Source organism: Bipolaris oryzae (assembly GCF_000523455.1).
Source record: "Bipolaris oryzae ATCC 44560 unplaced genomic scaffold scaffold_5, whole genome shotgun sequence".
Lineage (NCBI taxonomy): Eukaryota > Fungi > Ascomycota > Dothideomycetes > Pleosporales > Pleosporaceae > Bipolaris > Bipolaris oryzae.
In genome coordinates this window covers 130,256-145,032 of record NW_006911281.1, presented here as the reverse complement: position 1 = coordinate 145,032, position 14,777 = coordinate 130,256, and the positions used below count along the sequence as shown (strand labels likewise).

General features: G+C 51.7%; 7 protein-coding genes across 7 annotated transcripts; 4 read left to right on the top strand and 3 right to left on the bottom strand.

The window, feature by feature from the left end:
• Positions 1-15: 15 nt before the first annotated feature.
• On the top strand, positions 16-933 carry COCMIDRAFT_82145 (uncharacterized protein; the record flags this gene model as incomplete). Its single annotated transcript, XM_007684882.1, has 2 exons — positions 16-240; positions 292-933. 2 exons carry the CDS (start codon positions 16-18, stop codon positions 931-933), a joined length of 867 nt encoding a protein of 288 aa, XP_007683072.1.
• A 623-nt stretch (positions 934-1,556) lies between these two features.
• Positions 1,557-2,544, top strand: COCMIDRAFT_886 (uncharacterized protein; the record flags this gene model as incomplete). Its single annotated transcript, XM_007684772.1, has 2 exons — positions 1,557-1,796; positions 1,849-2,544. The coding sequence occupies 2 exons, from the start codon at positions 1,557-1,559 to the stop codon at positions 2,542-2,544; spliced, it is 936 nt and encodes a 311-aa protein (XP_007682962.1).
• A 752-nt stretch (positions 2,545-3,296) lies between these two features.
• Positions 3,297-4,685, bottom strand: COCMIDRAFT_81808 (uncharacterized protein; the record flags this gene model as incomplete). Its single annotated transcript, XM_007684881.1, has 2 exons — positions 3,297-3,706; positions 3,839-4,685. 2 exons carry the CDS (start codon positions 4,683-4,685, stop codon positions 3,297-3,299), a joined length of 1,257 nt encoding a protein of 418 aa, XP_007683071.1.
• Positions 4,686-5,103: 418 nt separating this feature from the next.
• COCMIDRAFT_884 (uncharacterized protein) lies at positions 5,104-7,319 on the top strand (the record flags this gene model as incomplete). Its single annotated transcript, XM_007684771.1, has 10 exons — positions 5,104-5,115; positions 5,173-5,321; positions 5,472-5,551; positions 5,607-6,400; positions 6,461-6,550; positions 6,655-6,748; positions 6,797-6,942; positions 6,992-7,051; positions 7,112-7,172; positions 7,246-7,319. 10 exons carry the CDS (start codon positions 5,104-5,106, stop codon positions 7,317-7,319), a joined length of 1,560 nt encoding a protein of 519 aa, XP_007682961.1.
• Positions 7,320-8,414: 1,095 nt separating this feature from the next.
• On the top strand, positions 8,415-9,291 carry COCMIDRAFT_883 (uncharacterized protein; the record flags this gene model as incomplete). The annotated part of the gene is made up of 3 exons (XM_007684770.1): positions 8,415-8,492; positions 8,553-9,085; positions 9,138-9,291. 3 exons carry the CDS (start codon positions 8,415-8,417, stop codon positions 9,289-9,291), a joined length of 765 nt encoding a protein of 254 aa, XP_007682960.1.
• Positions 9,292-10,965: 1,674 nt separating this feature from the next.
• On the bottom strand, positions 10,966-12,175 carry COCMIDRAFT_882 (uncharacterized protein; the record flags this gene model as incomplete). The annotated part of the gene is made up of 3 exons (XM_007684769.1): positions 10,966-11,572; positions 11,628-11,785; positions 11,843-12,175. 3 exons carry the CDS (start codon positions 12,173-12,175, stop codon positions 10,966-10,968), a joined length of 1,098 nt encoding a protein of 365 aa, XP_007682959.1.
• Positions 12,176-13,102: 927 nt separating this feature from the next.
• Positions 13,103-14,433, bottom strand: COCMIDRAFT_82017 (uncharacterized protein; the record flags this gene model as incomplete). The annotated part of the gene is made up of 4 exons (XM_007684880.1): positions 13,103-13,411; positions 13,463-13,874; positions 13,925-14,295; positions 14,347-14,433. 4 exons carry the CDS (start codon positions 14,431-14,433, stop codon positions 13,103-13,105), a joined length of 1,179 nt encoding a protein of 392 aa, XP_007683070.1.
• Between the last annotated feature and the right edge of the window lie 344 nt (positions 14,434-14,777).

Sequence of the window (14,777 nt, the reverse complement as noted above, 5' to 3'; positions counted from 1 at the left end):
TCGACAACCGCAACCATGGGCTTCGGCGGTGCTGCTTTGAAGTTTGGCTCGACCGCCATCTATACTCTCGAGTTCTGCTGCGCTGCAATCATCCTTGGCATCTACAGCTACTTCCTGGCTGTACAGGCTGACCGCGATGTCAACATTGCAGTCTGGCAACAGGCCGTCACTGGTCTGTCCGGTGCCGTCGTCCTTTACACCATCTTTGCTGTCTTGTTGACTTGCTGCATTGGAGGAAAGGTAAGAATTTCAAACCCCATCTTTCAAGATTGTATATTGACTATTGGATAGACGATTTTTGCTCTGCTTGCCATTCTCTTCAACCTTCTTTGCTGCGGTGCTATGATTGCCATCGCCGTTCTGACCCGTGATGGTGCATCCAGCTGCTCTGGCAATGTAAAGACCCCTCTTGGCGACGGCCCTGCACGCTCCAAGCAAGGCTTTGGCTCCAACGGCCAGGGCAACCAAATCACCTACTCTGCCTCTCTGGGTACCACTTGCAGGCTCAACACTGCCTGCTTTGCCGTCGCCATCATTGGTGCTTTCCTCTTTTTGCTCAGCGCCCTCCTCCAGCTAGCCCTCATGCGCCACCACAAGAAGGAAAAGCGCTTCGGTCCTGGCCCTTCCAACGGCTACACCAAGGGCTCCGGCATGAAGTTCTGGCAGCGCAAGAAGGCTCACAGGACCACTGGCAGCCATGACCCCGAGGTTGCTGCCGTACCTGCTGCCACTGGTGGACTCGCTGCTCCCAATGGTACCCACGACTACCGCCCTAGCCACGATACCGCCTACACTGGCTCGACTGTCGCATCTCCCAACGCCGGCTATGACAGCCACAAGCCTGTTGGCTCCGGTTACCACACCGCCCCTACTGGCAACTACGCTATCAACGGTAGCACTGCTACCTACGGAAACACCGCTACCAACTACTAAGCGAAACAAACACGTCAAATACCTGATGTCCGTGTCGCTTTAGACTAATATTAGTCAATGTGCTTTTCAGCACGAATTTTCCTTAACTGTACTTAACGACTTTGACGCATTACACTATACCACACGCAGGCGGAGATTGAATTGGATACACGGCGGCAGATGGAATAGCCGATGTAAACTTGTACGATAGGACGAGATGATACCTAATAATTAATGACAATATCCCAACAAAGATACCATGTTTTCATTATGGTGGTGATGTTTATATGCTAAGAACTACTGCATATGCACAACCTGTGACTAAGAAGAGGATGTATATTATTCTGGAATAATTCGAGTTTCTCAACCTAACAATTGCATTCCCACGTTCATATCCAGCGAAATATTCGATAATGGTTTGATCTTAATTTTTTTGACCTCGAAGACAACAGACAATATTCAATCTACACGGTGTTCATCTGGTGGATTGTCGGAGCCACTCAGCGCGTGGCTGAATAATCCAATTAACGTCATACTTTGTCTCGCCCGAATTCGCGAAACTTTCCGACTCCCATCTCCGCACCCTACCATTGCGACAACACACACCTACCTGTGCCATACAATACCTGGAGCTCTTTATAGAAATGTCCTCAAGCACAATCCCTCGCTCCGCTCTGCGCGCTCTTTCGCGCACTGCGCCTTTGCGAAGCCCAGCGCCACGCATTGCCACAAGATGCATGCATCAACGATCATCGCCCATCACAACCTCACAGCTTCAACACAGACCAACAGCGCAACAATGGAAACGGAAAGTAGCTACGCCTTCTGCGGTCGTTGCACGTCGAACAATGTTCATCCAAACCGAGCCAACGCCAAACGCTGATGTATGCATGCCCCACCTAGTTCCACTACCACTCTCCTGCTGACAGCCGCTAGGCATTGAAATTCAATCCCAACCAGCGAGTTCTCCCCGAAACGATATCGTCGCCTTTCTTAGAATACTTAAACCCGCGCTCGACCCTCGCACCACCGCATCCTTCCCCACTCGCGGCCCAACTACTCAACATTGACGGCGTAACGAGCGTCTTCTTTGGCGCAGATTACATCACCGTAACAAAGGACTCGGCAACGCCATGGAGCCACATCAAGCCCGAGGTATTCGCCATAATCACTGAATTCATGACATCTGGATCACCAATTGTCAACACCGTGGCTGCGAAAGCCGGAGAGCAAGGTCAAGGCGGCCAAGAAGCCGACAGTCTGGCCTACGATGAGAATGATGACGAAGTAGTTGGTATGATCAAGGAGCTGCTTGAGACGCGCGTCCGCCCAGCGATCCAAGAAGATGGTGGCGACATTGAATTCCGGGGCTTCAACGACGGCCAAGTTCTCCTGAAGCTGCGCGGTGCGTGCCGGACTTGCGATTCGAGTACAGTAACACTCAAGAACGGAATCGAGAGTATGTTGATGCATTACATTGAAGAAGTCAAGGGGGTGCAGCAGGTTCTGGATCAGGAGGAAGAGATTGCGATGAAAGAGTTTGCCAAGTTTGAGGAGAAGTTGAAGCAGCAAAAGGGCGAGAATGCAGTCAAGGGCACGGTTGGCAAGGGTAGTTTGGATTATGTCGAGTGAGTTGGCATGTAGAGAGGAGCAGATGATGAGAGTTGATGTTCAAGCGATACCAATCCATTCATTTTGGATTTTCGAACCTATAAGTACATGTCCATAGCGCAAGCCGTATGCACAAATATGTAACATATCCAAGATTTGGGCTGAGCGTTGTATGATTGAGTGTTACCGAGTGCGAGGAATAGCGTGAGTTGAGCATAGAGTAGTAAAACAGCGAGAGTAAGTATAGTTACCAAGCAGCTGAAGGCAAAAGATCCATTGGAAAAACAATTTAGTAATAACAAGCCATAGAAGAGATGCGGGGAAGGCGAGAAAAAAAAGGAAATCCAAACGTCAGTAGTGGGGTATCCAACGTACGCTCATGCAGATGGACTCAAAAAGAAAAAAAAACAGACAAAGCGAAAGAAAAAAAAAGAAGCCGAGAAAAAAAGAAATAGCACCAACATCCATCAATCATATCCCAGCCCCAAGGACCATACTCTGAGCCACAATCGTCATAACCGATTCGTAAACCCAATCATCCACACATCTCCATTACCCAACCTTTCATCCCAACATTATCAATGAAAACAACCAAAGCCAAAAAAAAGCGCGACTTGAGAAGAAAAACAAGAAGAAGACAACTTGGAAAAAAAAGGAAAAGGAAAAACTTAATACCAAGTGACCCTGGCAAATGCTCATCCCACATCATCGTCGTCATCGTCGTCGTCGTCGTCATCATCATCATCATCATCAAAGTCAATCAATCAAGTCAATCATTCTTCAAGCAACAACTCCGACATAGCATCCAGCGCCTCACCAATCGAAGCCCAGAAGCTGCGTCGAGGGGGCGAGCGGATAATGGTGATTAGACGGCGCTTGGTCTGGCGTGTAACAGGAGGAGTAGTAGTAGTAGTAGCAGGACCAGCCGGACGAGGACGAGGGGGGGTGTGGTAAGTATTATCATCATCGCCATGATCTTCTGCGGTGAGCTTGTGTACAGCGCTGCGGAGGAGCTTCGTGTATTCGTTGTGGATTTCCTGGGAGACGTCTTGGTTGTTATTGTTGTTGTTGTTGGTGTCGGAGTCGTCGTTGACGAGCGTCTGCCAGCTGTCCATCATGCCGAATTTTCTGGGTGTGGGGTCGTCTTTTTGCTCGTTGCTTTTGTCACTACCAGGCTCTTGTTCTCGTTGGTTTTTGGCAGGTGAGTTGTGTTTCGGTTCATCCTCCAAGTCTACAATCTTTGCGATTTTGAAGTCTTTTTCAGCGCTGCCGGTGTTACTGCTGCCGGTGTCACCGCCGGTAGTTTCACCGCCACTTCTTTCGAGCTCCTCGCGCATGGTTTGACGGACCGTCTTCATCTGTTTACGCAGGTCGTTGATTACATCTAGCTGGATGCTATTTAGCGTCTTGACTTCATCCAGGCGCTTTCGCAGCTCGTCAACATATTTTTGTACGCTGTTGACATAGTTCCCCACTTCAGCAACATACGACTGGTGGTATGCCCTTTTTGCTTCGGCAAGGTCATCTTTTCCATCGTCCGCGTGCATGATACCAGCTCCCTGGTCGAAATACGAAGGATACTGTGCACCTGTTTCTTTCTCATATGCCTCTGGAGCCGAAAGACGCATGGCCATGGCTTCAAATTGCCCTACAATATATTCCATCTGATCTTCATCTGGCTGCTGCGACTGGATCAAATCCTCAAACTGTGCAATACAGGCAGACAAAGCATCCTGAACAGGCGATAAAGCGGGATCCGAGTAGTCGTCCCATGGCGGAGGAGAAGCAGGGATGACAGTGTGTCGACGCAATATTTGGGAGCTATCAGGCGTGTAGGGGTAGCGTGGCACGGCCTTTGGTTGTGAATACGGCTCGTCAAAGTTGTACTGTTTTTTGGGCGTATACGGAAGCGGTTCGGTAAGACGGGAACTGAGTTTCGGTCGTGATGCCGTGAACGGGGTTCTTGGACTATAGGTTTCGGTCATCCACGAGGGTTGTTCGTGTACAAGGTCAGCATCGTTTGGCCAACGCTGCTCTTTTCTAACATATCGCGAGGGTGGATTTCCATATAGGTTGAGATGGCTTGGGCGAGTGCGAGCATATGGCCGGTCTTCGATCTCTGGCGGTGTCCATGGCCGCTCCAGGCTGCGTGGAATTTCCATGGCGCTATCGCAGCGGCGCGAGAGCCGCATACTTCTCTTGTACTCCGCAATAAATCTGCACGACTTTCCCGACACTCCCAAGAATGCTGCCAGCCAAAAAGTGCAATGTGCGGTGAAACGTGAAACTTGGACAGGTCGGAGTTGGCAGAGAGAATAGGGTTCGCCCTAAGTGACGTGCGTATAGCCGCGGCACCCATGTGGCCTCGAAAGAAACCTGGGCGACTCAGCCGCGCGAAGTGGGGTGGGTTGAGTCCCTCTATCGATAGCAATTTACTTCGGGATATTGACCCTTCCGATTGGCTAGGCCATCAACAATTGTGTCTTCAGTACACTTTGCGACTACTCTTTGTGACACATACACTCCTCTTCTTATACGTTCACAAGGTTCACAGAGCGTTCGTTCTACATTTTAGCAGTTATGGCGCCACAGGTATGTTCACAATCAAGCCAATGAAGTGACACCAAGCTGAGCGCGTGACCACAACAGCTAGGCATTCAGCCATCGCTTGACACCGTTCGAGAAGTATTGGCCACATCAATCAAGTCTCCCAATCCACCAAACCTGGTGCCCGTGTACTCGTCGATTCCTGCCGAATTTCTCACACCGTCGAGCATATATCTGAAGATCTCCGCAAAGTGAGTATGACTCATGCGATATCAAAGCGGGCAACACAAGGAACGGCAGCGCACATAGAGGACAAGGAGGCGGGTAGAATGGAGGGGCATGAGGCATAATCGATGATAGAAGAGGGCTTGAGGACCTTTGTGCTGACTTTCTTGGCTCAGATCAAAGTCAAGGCTGTCGTTTCTTTTCGAGAGCGCCGCAACTACCGAGACCATAGGACGGTACAGCTTTATTGGTGCAGGTCGGTACTTGTGGAGCAAATTTTTCAGACACGGCAGCTAACAGCAAGCTTTTAGACCCTCGGAAAGTTATCAAGACGGGCCCCGGCCATGGCGAAGAGACCGATCCACTACCTCTACTCGAGGAGGAGCTCGCAAAGAGCCGTGTTGCGACTGTACCCTCGATACAACTACCTCCCCTGACCGGTGGCGCTGTTGGATACGTTGGCTATGACTGTGTCAAATACTTTGAGCCCAAGACAAGACGAGATGACATGAAAGATGTGCTGGGTGTACCCGAGAGTCTCTTCATGCTCTTCGATACAGTGGTTGCATTGGATCATTTCGCGCAGGTTGTCAAGGTCATAACATACGTCAAGGTTCCAGATAGCCTCGACAATCTCGAGGCGGCGTACGAAGAAGCCAGGAGCACACTGCAAAGATATGTGACAATACTGAAGGACAAGGACATTCCGTTGCCCGAGCAAGGGCCGATCAAGTTGGGCAACGAGTATACATCGAACATTGGACGAGAGGGATATGAAAACCACGTCAAGGAGCTGAAAAAGCACATTAGCGTTGGCGACATTATCCAGGCAGTGCCATCGCAGCGATTCGCAAGACCGACCTCATTGCACCCGTTCAATGTGTATAGGAACCTGCGAAGCGTAAACCCATCGCCATACCTATTCTTTGTCGACTGTGACGAATTCCAGATTGTGGGAGCCAGTCCCGAGTTGCTGGTCAAGGAGGAGCAGGGTCGCATCATCACGCACCCGATTGCCGGGACTGTCAAGCGGGGCAAGACACTGCAGGAGGATGCCGCACTTGCGGAAGAGCTCTCTCAGTCGCTCAAGGACCGAGCAGAACATGTGGGTTTTCTGACGACAAGCCGCATGCAACAACGTTGAAGCTTACCAGTATTTTCGCAGGTCATGTTGGTGGACTTGGCTCGCAATGACGTCAATCGTGTGTGCGACCCACTTACCACCAGGGTGGACAAGTTGATGGTTGTGCAAAAGGTAAAGCGTTTCCGCCCTAACCGTGATCGCCGAGCGTGGTGTGATGAGAGCAGGGTGCGATGGAGCCAAAGTGGGAATGACGATGCTAACAAAATGGAAACCAGTTTTCGCACGTGCAGCACCTGGTGTCGGAGGTATCTGGCGTACTGCGACCTGGCAAGACGCGATTCGACGCGTTCCGCTCGATATTTCCCGCTGGTGAGTAGCGCCACCAAAAAAACTTGAAAGTGGGCTAACGAGTCGGAGGAACGGTGAGCGGAGCGCCCAAGGTTCGCGCCATGGAACTCATCGCCGAGCTGGAGAGGGAGAAACGCGGTGTGTACGCCGGCGCAGTGGGCTACTTTGGCTACGGCAGTGTTGATGGCGATAAAGAAATTGAAGGGGCCATGGACGTGAGTAGCACTGCGTTGCTTGAGGCTGACAGGAGGCTGATGTGTGCAGACATGCATTGCGCTAAGGACAATGTTGGTCAAAGATGGCATCGCCTATCTCCAAGCAGGGGTAAGTCCGAGGACATTTTCCGCGCGGGCAGGTTGATTGCGAGCTAATGATTTGTCACAGGGAGGCATAGTGTTTGATTCGGACCCATACGATGAGTGGATGGAGACTATCAACAAGTTAGGTGAGTTTATTAATGGCGTGTGGCCATGTGGACAGCGATGGGCGCAATTAGCTAACGGAGGGGGTTGGGACAGGCGCGAACACGCATTGCATCACGTCAGCGGAAGAGAAGCATCTGGCCGAGCAGAGTGAGGGCGAAGGGGCCTAGGAGGAGAAGGGAGCGGGAGAAAGAGGGGACGCAGAGGAGAGGCAGAGGGGATGCAGAGGGGCGGGAATTCCCTTGAGGCTGGTTAGACTGCGCCACAAATGGTAGTCCATGTACCCACGGCATGTACCCTCTGGTTGGTGTAGGTGAGTTGGAAGGGAGTTGGGGGACTAGTGATTGGCGGGCGGGTGGAGATCGGCGGCGCCTAGATCTGAGCAATTGGGGTGGCCGTCGTGGGGAAGCAAGATTGATTTCCCAGGCATGGGTGCGTGGGAGCATGGATGGACGGCACATCGTCGTCTGTGTGAAACGGAGACGAGGGGCAATCTGGTGGCCAGGGCAGCGGGCACGGCAGATGTTTGATCAAGGCAGAGCAAGAACACCAATGGTTACGGCGTCACGGCTAAGTGGCTGTGGTGGGAGCAATTAAGATTTGAGCAATTTGGCCGTGTTCCCGCTTGGTGTCGGTCGCACGGGCGCAAGGGAGCGAGCGAGCGAGCGAGGGTAGATTTGGCGGTGATGATGATGATGATGCATGATGGTTGCCATGACGAGTGGAGCGAGGGCGGGCAGGCGAGCGAGGGAGCGAGCGACGAAGCGAGCAAGTGCAAGCCAGCAAGCCGACCAGCAGGTAAAGCAGGCAAGCATCAAGGACACACGGACACACGGACAGTGTGCAGTGAGTGCCATGACTGACAGCGCGTGAGTTGGCCGTCGTGCTGCAGTCAAGCTACATCATAGGGAATGAGCGCCCGGCCCGGCGGCCAATCAGCGTCGCGCCTGCCAGTTCTCGTTCCTTGGATAGGCGCATGGGTGCGGATCATGGGCCCGTGCCCTGGGGCTGGGGTGGCCCCTGCCACTGCAGAGCCCGTTGTGCGTGAAAGCTGGGCAGTACCTTCTTGTACCAGCCACGCTCCCGTTTGGTTTGTTGTCACTGATATAAACCTCACCGAGCTCCCCTCTGCTCTCACTCCTCACTACTCTCACCACTGCATCTTCAGCTTCTGCAAAGACTTGTCTGTCTCCAATTCCTCCTCAATTCCTCATATCAGCTTCTATCCCAACATCCCTCCAACCCTCCACCTACCCACAGTCAAGATGAAGTCTTTCGCCATCCTCGCTGCCGCCTTTGCTGGTGCCGCTTTCGCCCAGGACACGCCCACTGGAGACTGCGCTGTAAGTCTTTTACCAATTCATGCCTCACTGACCCACTCATGAATGCTGACTCTCGCATAGAGGCTCTGTGTCAACAACATGGCCCGCATTGCCCAGTCTGAGTTCTCCTGCGGCGACGACATTGCCTGCTTCTGCAGCCGCTCCAACTGGGCCTTTGGTATCCGTGACTGCTCTCGCCAGGCCTGTGATGCCGAGCAGTCTGCCAGCGCCGTCCAGTGGGCCTATGCTCGCTGCGCCGGTATTGCTGCCACTGCCAGCGAACAGCCCGCCGCTCTTCCCATTCTCACCTCTGCCGTTGCTAGCGCCACTGCCTCTGGCGGTAGCGCTGCTTCCAGCGTCGCCTCAGGTGCCTCATCTGCTGCCTCTTCCGCTGCTTCGGAGGCCTCATCTGCTGCCTCTTCCGCTGCTTCGGAGGCCTCATCCGCTGCCTCTTCCGTAGCTTCGGATGCTTCGTCTGCTGCCTCATCTGCTGCTTCCGAGGTCACCTCCGCCGCCAGCTCTCTTGCATCTGAGGCCTCTGGTCTCACCTCTTCCATCCTCTCCGAGGCCAACTCTGCTCTTTCATCCCTCCAGTCCCAGGCCAGCGAGGTCCTGTAAGTTGACATCCTTCACACATCCACCAAGCACCAACTAACAATTGCATAGTTCCTCCGCCACTGAGGCTCTCTCCTCTGCTACCGAGGCTGCTGGCTCTGCTGCCTCCTCTGCTGCCAGCACCCAGGCCCAGGGTGCCGCCCCCAAGGCTACTGGCATGTCCATCGCCGCTGGTGCCGGTATTGCCGCCTGGCTTCTTCTCTAAGCGCATCACATCATATCTTACCAAAGGCCATCACCTAGTGGAGTAATGTGTATAATGATCAGAGTTGTGGGTCGGTAATGGAAGGTGGCCTTTGGATAGTGGATGGGTGGGCTGGTTTCTTTTCTCTCCTAATGAACACTGACGAGAGAGCATGATGATTATGACGACTGAGTAATGCTAGTCTGAGCATTCGATTTGATACCCCGACATGGGACCTGTAGATAGTACATCAATGATAATACTTCTTACGATGACTTGTTGTGCCCCCCTTTTCTTGGTTCCTTGCTCTTGTGATGACAGCTGCTTTGTTTGAAAATTCCATGTGGTTTGTATTAGTCCATTGCCCTTTGTTGCGGTTCCGATGTGCATGTAGTCGCGTAGTATGGTGTTGATGCCGGGCACTTGTGTCGAGGAAGTTGGGATGAGGTCGAGTCGAAGCTTCTCTGACAAAGCTCCGACGGGCGGGATTCCCTTGCACGTCTGTTTCTACTCACGTGACGTGTTTTTATCTCCGTAAACCACTCCTGTCCCGTCCCAAGTCGCGTCGCATCACACCGCATCGCCTTGCCTTGCATCGCCTTGCATGCTCCTACCTATATCGCATCTCATCCGCTCTATATAAGGGGAAAGCATGTACAATTTGAGTGCTTACATGGTCCGTGTGTTCTGACCGTTGATAAGTTCGCAAATCATCCGTCCCCGGCCGTTCGTGGCTGAGCTGGTTTCGTGTACTCTAATCAATCTACGCGCGTATCTCTGACACATGACACGGAAGGGGCTTGGGTTGCGGCAGCGTTTCCATCGGCTTCCGCTGGATCCCACATGTTCATGCCTACTCTGTCTTTTCGTAATACGGAGGCATCATCCTTGTTCCGTTTTTGTTTTGGGGGGGGGAGGGGGAGGGCATAATCGACCCCACTTTCTACACTACTATGTTGCGCATAAGCCATGGCGGATATGGGGAGGGGTGTAGGTGTGGCTGGTGAAGGATGCCGGAGGCTTCCGGGGATAAGACCTTGAGGGATCGACCGCGTGGGAAGGTGTTGGATGCTGCTTGTGGCTGAGCTTGCATTTACATACGTATGCTGCAAGTGTGGCTTGTAGATGATTTGGAGACACGTGGTGCATAGGTACGTACGTACTCATCTATAGACCTCTTTCGCCTGGTGTAGGCAGACAAGGGATAAGGTTCACGATATGACTGCACTGAGCTCGGGAGATTAGTGCCATTGAGAAGAAAGAACCTAAGAAGATACGAAATATTAGATGAGGAGAGAGTAATGTTGTAGAGTTAAATCTGCGCGGAAATTCAGCAGTGTTGGGGAAGCGAAATTCCTGCATCCTTAACCAACATCAGTCCCACCACCTAGGCTATGGACAAACATTCGCTTTGCCCCAAAGAGCGGTCTTTAGAATATCGCCTTTTATATAGGCACTGCAGTATGTTTGAAATTAGGATGTTCACACAAATACATAACATCTTTCTGAAAGGGGCAAGACCACGTGTCAGACGCGTCACCCATCTCACCAAAGCTATTACTCTCTGCAACGCAGAAAAGACATGTATTAAACATCGCTCCGACTTGCACATCCATCACGCACTACCGTATACCTTTCTAGCATTATTGTGCCCTTACACCTCTCCTCGCGTCCTTGCATGCCCTCATGTGTTCATCACAATTTCGCTCTCACAGCATCCACCATATTTCCCTGCTGATCAAACAAGATCTTCTTACCCGTCTTCAAGCTGTCCTGAAGAGCAACCCCAATCTTGACTGCCTCCATTGAGCTCTCAAGATCGACCGGCACCTCCTTGTTGTCCAGCACCACATCGGTAAACTGCCTCGCCTCTTCCACAAAAGCCTGCTCGAAGCGCTCGTAGTAGTTTTGCGGAATCTCCCTGACAATACCTGTGTCCGTGTGATTCTCCAACAGTCCTGTCGCAGGATTGGAATTAACTGCGAGTTTACCCTTTGTACCGATAATCTCCGTTGTGTCGTGTTGGCCAGGGGCGTTCATGCGCGTACTGTAGAAGTAGGCGATCTGACCAGAGTGGAACTCAACAACGCCCACACCATTATCTACATCGCCGAACTTTGCGAGGTCGGGCTCGAGTGCTGTGACGCCGACGGCCATGACAGACTTGACCCTCGGCAGGACCTTGCCCTTTGACTCAGCGGAAAAGTACCACAAGGCAAGGTCGATGTCGTGGATGTTGCAATCTACAAAGATGCCGCCAGAGAACTCAGCGTATGCTACGAAAAAGCCTGAGGGATCGTATCTGTGGGTGAATGTGTTAGTGTGCGAACCGTAGGGACTTTGGAGATGCTACATACTTGTCGCATGTTTGTGATCGCAGGATAGTGGGACGTCCAATGCTACCGCTCAAAGCAAGATTGTACGCGTTCAAGTAGGACGAGTCGAAGCGACGAGAAAAGCCACACATGACCTTTACCTGGGGATAGCACTTTGCGGTCTCGAGAACTTTGCGGCACTAGGTCCCATTGTAAGCTGCATGCCCTTGGAAACAGTGAGGTAGAGGAGTACTCACCTCATCCAATTTAGTACTGAGGGGCTTCTCACACAGTACATGCTTGCCAGCTTCAATTGCTTTGATTGTCTGTTCAGCATGGACTGTGGTGACGGTTGCTACACAGACAGCCTCAAGACCCTCATGTTTCAACATCTCGTCGTAGTCGGTATAGATCTTGACACCCCATGGCTCAAGGTTCTCGTTTGCCCAAGCAAGCTCCTTCTCGTCTGGTGTGAATGCTGCCACAAGCTCGGCCCTGGGCGTGCGGTGAAGGAAGTGGTTTGCGTGACGGGCACCCATTCGGCCAAGACCTGAGACGGCAACACGGAGTCTGCGGATTGCGGGGGTCATTGTGAAGGAATTTTCAGATGGAGAGATGTGAAGAGCTGGCCAAAGAGAGATTTCAGAGAAATGTAGAAGGTTGCTCTCTTCACAGCCAGCAAAATAGGGGTCAGTTTGAACGTCTACGGGAATAAATCGACTTTCAATCGTCGTAAGACATGTTGGTCAAAGCTTTGTTCAGGGTCCAAAAACCGTCCTAAGAGGCATCAATGAGAGAATCTTCATCTCTTTCATCACCTATTCCATCTTTCTATGACACATGCAAACGAATTCTGACCACTGTACTCGGAACTACGGCAACCCCTTCCTGACTACGTTTCTAGACGACGCGCCAAGTTTCTCCACGACAAGCAGCTCACGATGTTTAGATAGGCCAATTGCACAAGAGGGCGAGAAAAAAAACACAGGACCGAAAGTTGTAGTACGAAACTATACATGATGTTGACGAAAGTGTGGGGAACGCGTGGAGTTGTGTTGCGCCAGAGGCAGCTCTGGGGTAGGACAGATGGGGGAAATTTCCCCATTTGGCAACTGGAGCTAATGGTTCCGTGCAACAATAACAACGACAACTACGACAACAAGCTGCAGTAGCACATCGCGTACCCATTCCGACGTAATATGGATTTTTATATTTCGTGATCTGGACGGAATGCATCGGGGAAAATTCAAGGGGTTGAGGTTGAACGAAATTTTCCAATTGCAAGCGGCCCTCATCGTGTATCCCCAATAGGGCGTCTAGGTGTTTCACGCAGACTTTACATCATTTTGATATTGGGTGTGCATAATAAAAGCGATAGCATCTCGGCTTTTTCAAGATCTTTCTATGGGCTACGCATGCAGTGTCAGAAAGCATCATGATATGAACATATTGAACTTCTTACTACAGCGCCCTGAATGCTAAACTCCTCAATTGACACAAACTTTTCCAAGACCCGCCTATGCATCATCACTAGTCTCAAGTACAACCTTGATGACAAGATTACCCTTGTCATCTTTGGTCTTGCCAGCCATCTCAAATGCCTCCTCTGCCGATTCGAGGCCCTTGTATCTGTGTGTCACCAACTTGCCAAAGTCGGGATAGTCGTCTCCCTTCTTTGACACAACCTCAATACCAGTGGGGTAAGTGTTGGCGTATCGGAAGACACCCAAGATATCTACCTCGCGAAGAGCAGCTGCGGATATAGGGAGAGTCTGAATCGGTGTACCCATTCCAATCAGGAGAACCTTGCCGCCAGGCCGCGTGGCCTGCGTTTCTTGTTAGTCATTGATTGAAGCTGGGATTAGACTAGGACTTACGAATATCGATGCCTGCACACACGACGGTACACCAGTGCACTCGAAAACTGCATCGACCTCACCCACTTCTCCGCCGCTCTCTTTTGTGATCTTGCCAATCTCGGCAGCTACCTCTTTGGCAATGTCGAGCTGCTCTTCTATGGTGCTTCCACGCTTCATGGGTACGGTAAAGTTTCGGTGCGCGAACTTGTTGTCGACTGCGAATTGCACGCGCCCAGAGTCAATGTCTGCTATTACTACTGTGCCTGCACCGGAGATCTTGGCCATGGCTGCTACTAGGATTCCAACGGCACCAGCTCCGAATACCAGCACTGTTGAGCCAGGTGCTAGTTGTGCTCGTTTCGATGCTTGGATAGCTACGCCAAGGGGCTCAAGGAGGGCTCCCAGATCTAGCAACATGTCGTCGGGCAACCTGACTACTATTAGCATCCACAATATCCTTGTGCGACTCCAGTAACTCACTTATGACACCACGCAGCTGGGTGGTTGATGCGATCTTGCAGAGTTCCCTGGGCGTGAGGAAAGGCCTTTGCACTACTCCTGAACTTCATGCCTTTGCAAATGTTATACCGTCCTTCTTTGCACCTATCACAGTTCTCGCATGGCTGTCCGACCTCCAGCGCAACTTTGTCTCCGATTTTGAAACCGGAGGCTTCTGAACCCACGCCTACTACCACACCAGCTGATTCATGCCCAAGCGACATGGGCTCTCGCACAATGATATCGCCATTGCGATAGTGCCGGTAGTAGTGGAGATCGGAACCGCAAAGACCGGTGCTGCGAACGCTGATCTGGAGCTCTGTTGGCGAAGGCGGGGGGAGTGAGCGGTTCTCCTAGGATTGAAGTCAGTATGACCACGCGTGTGAAGAGCCATGTTGACGTACGATTCGCAAGTCCTTTGCACCATGAAGAACCGAGGCACGGATCTGCCTCGCGCCCTGGTTGACGTCTGATATTTGTTCTGAAGCCATAATTTCAATCTCTTGCTTTTAGATTAATGCAAACAAGGAAACCCGATGAAGTCTGGGGTGTGAATTGGAGAGAACGAGTGCCAGGAAGACAGGTGACAAGTCAAGTCATCGCATGCGCCTCGGAATCCACTACTGACCAAACATTCGGCGCGTATTCCCCCATGGCACATGGTTCATTGTGGAGAGAAATTCCGACCTTCGGCGTTTGAAATGGCGGGACAACAAATGCCGACACCAAGGGTGGGGTCATGTTCCGAGACTGTTCCGAGCTACCAAACATGATTCTGGGATTGAGCGCCGTCGTCTTCTTCCGTGCATCCCAAAACACTTTTTGAGGCATTTTC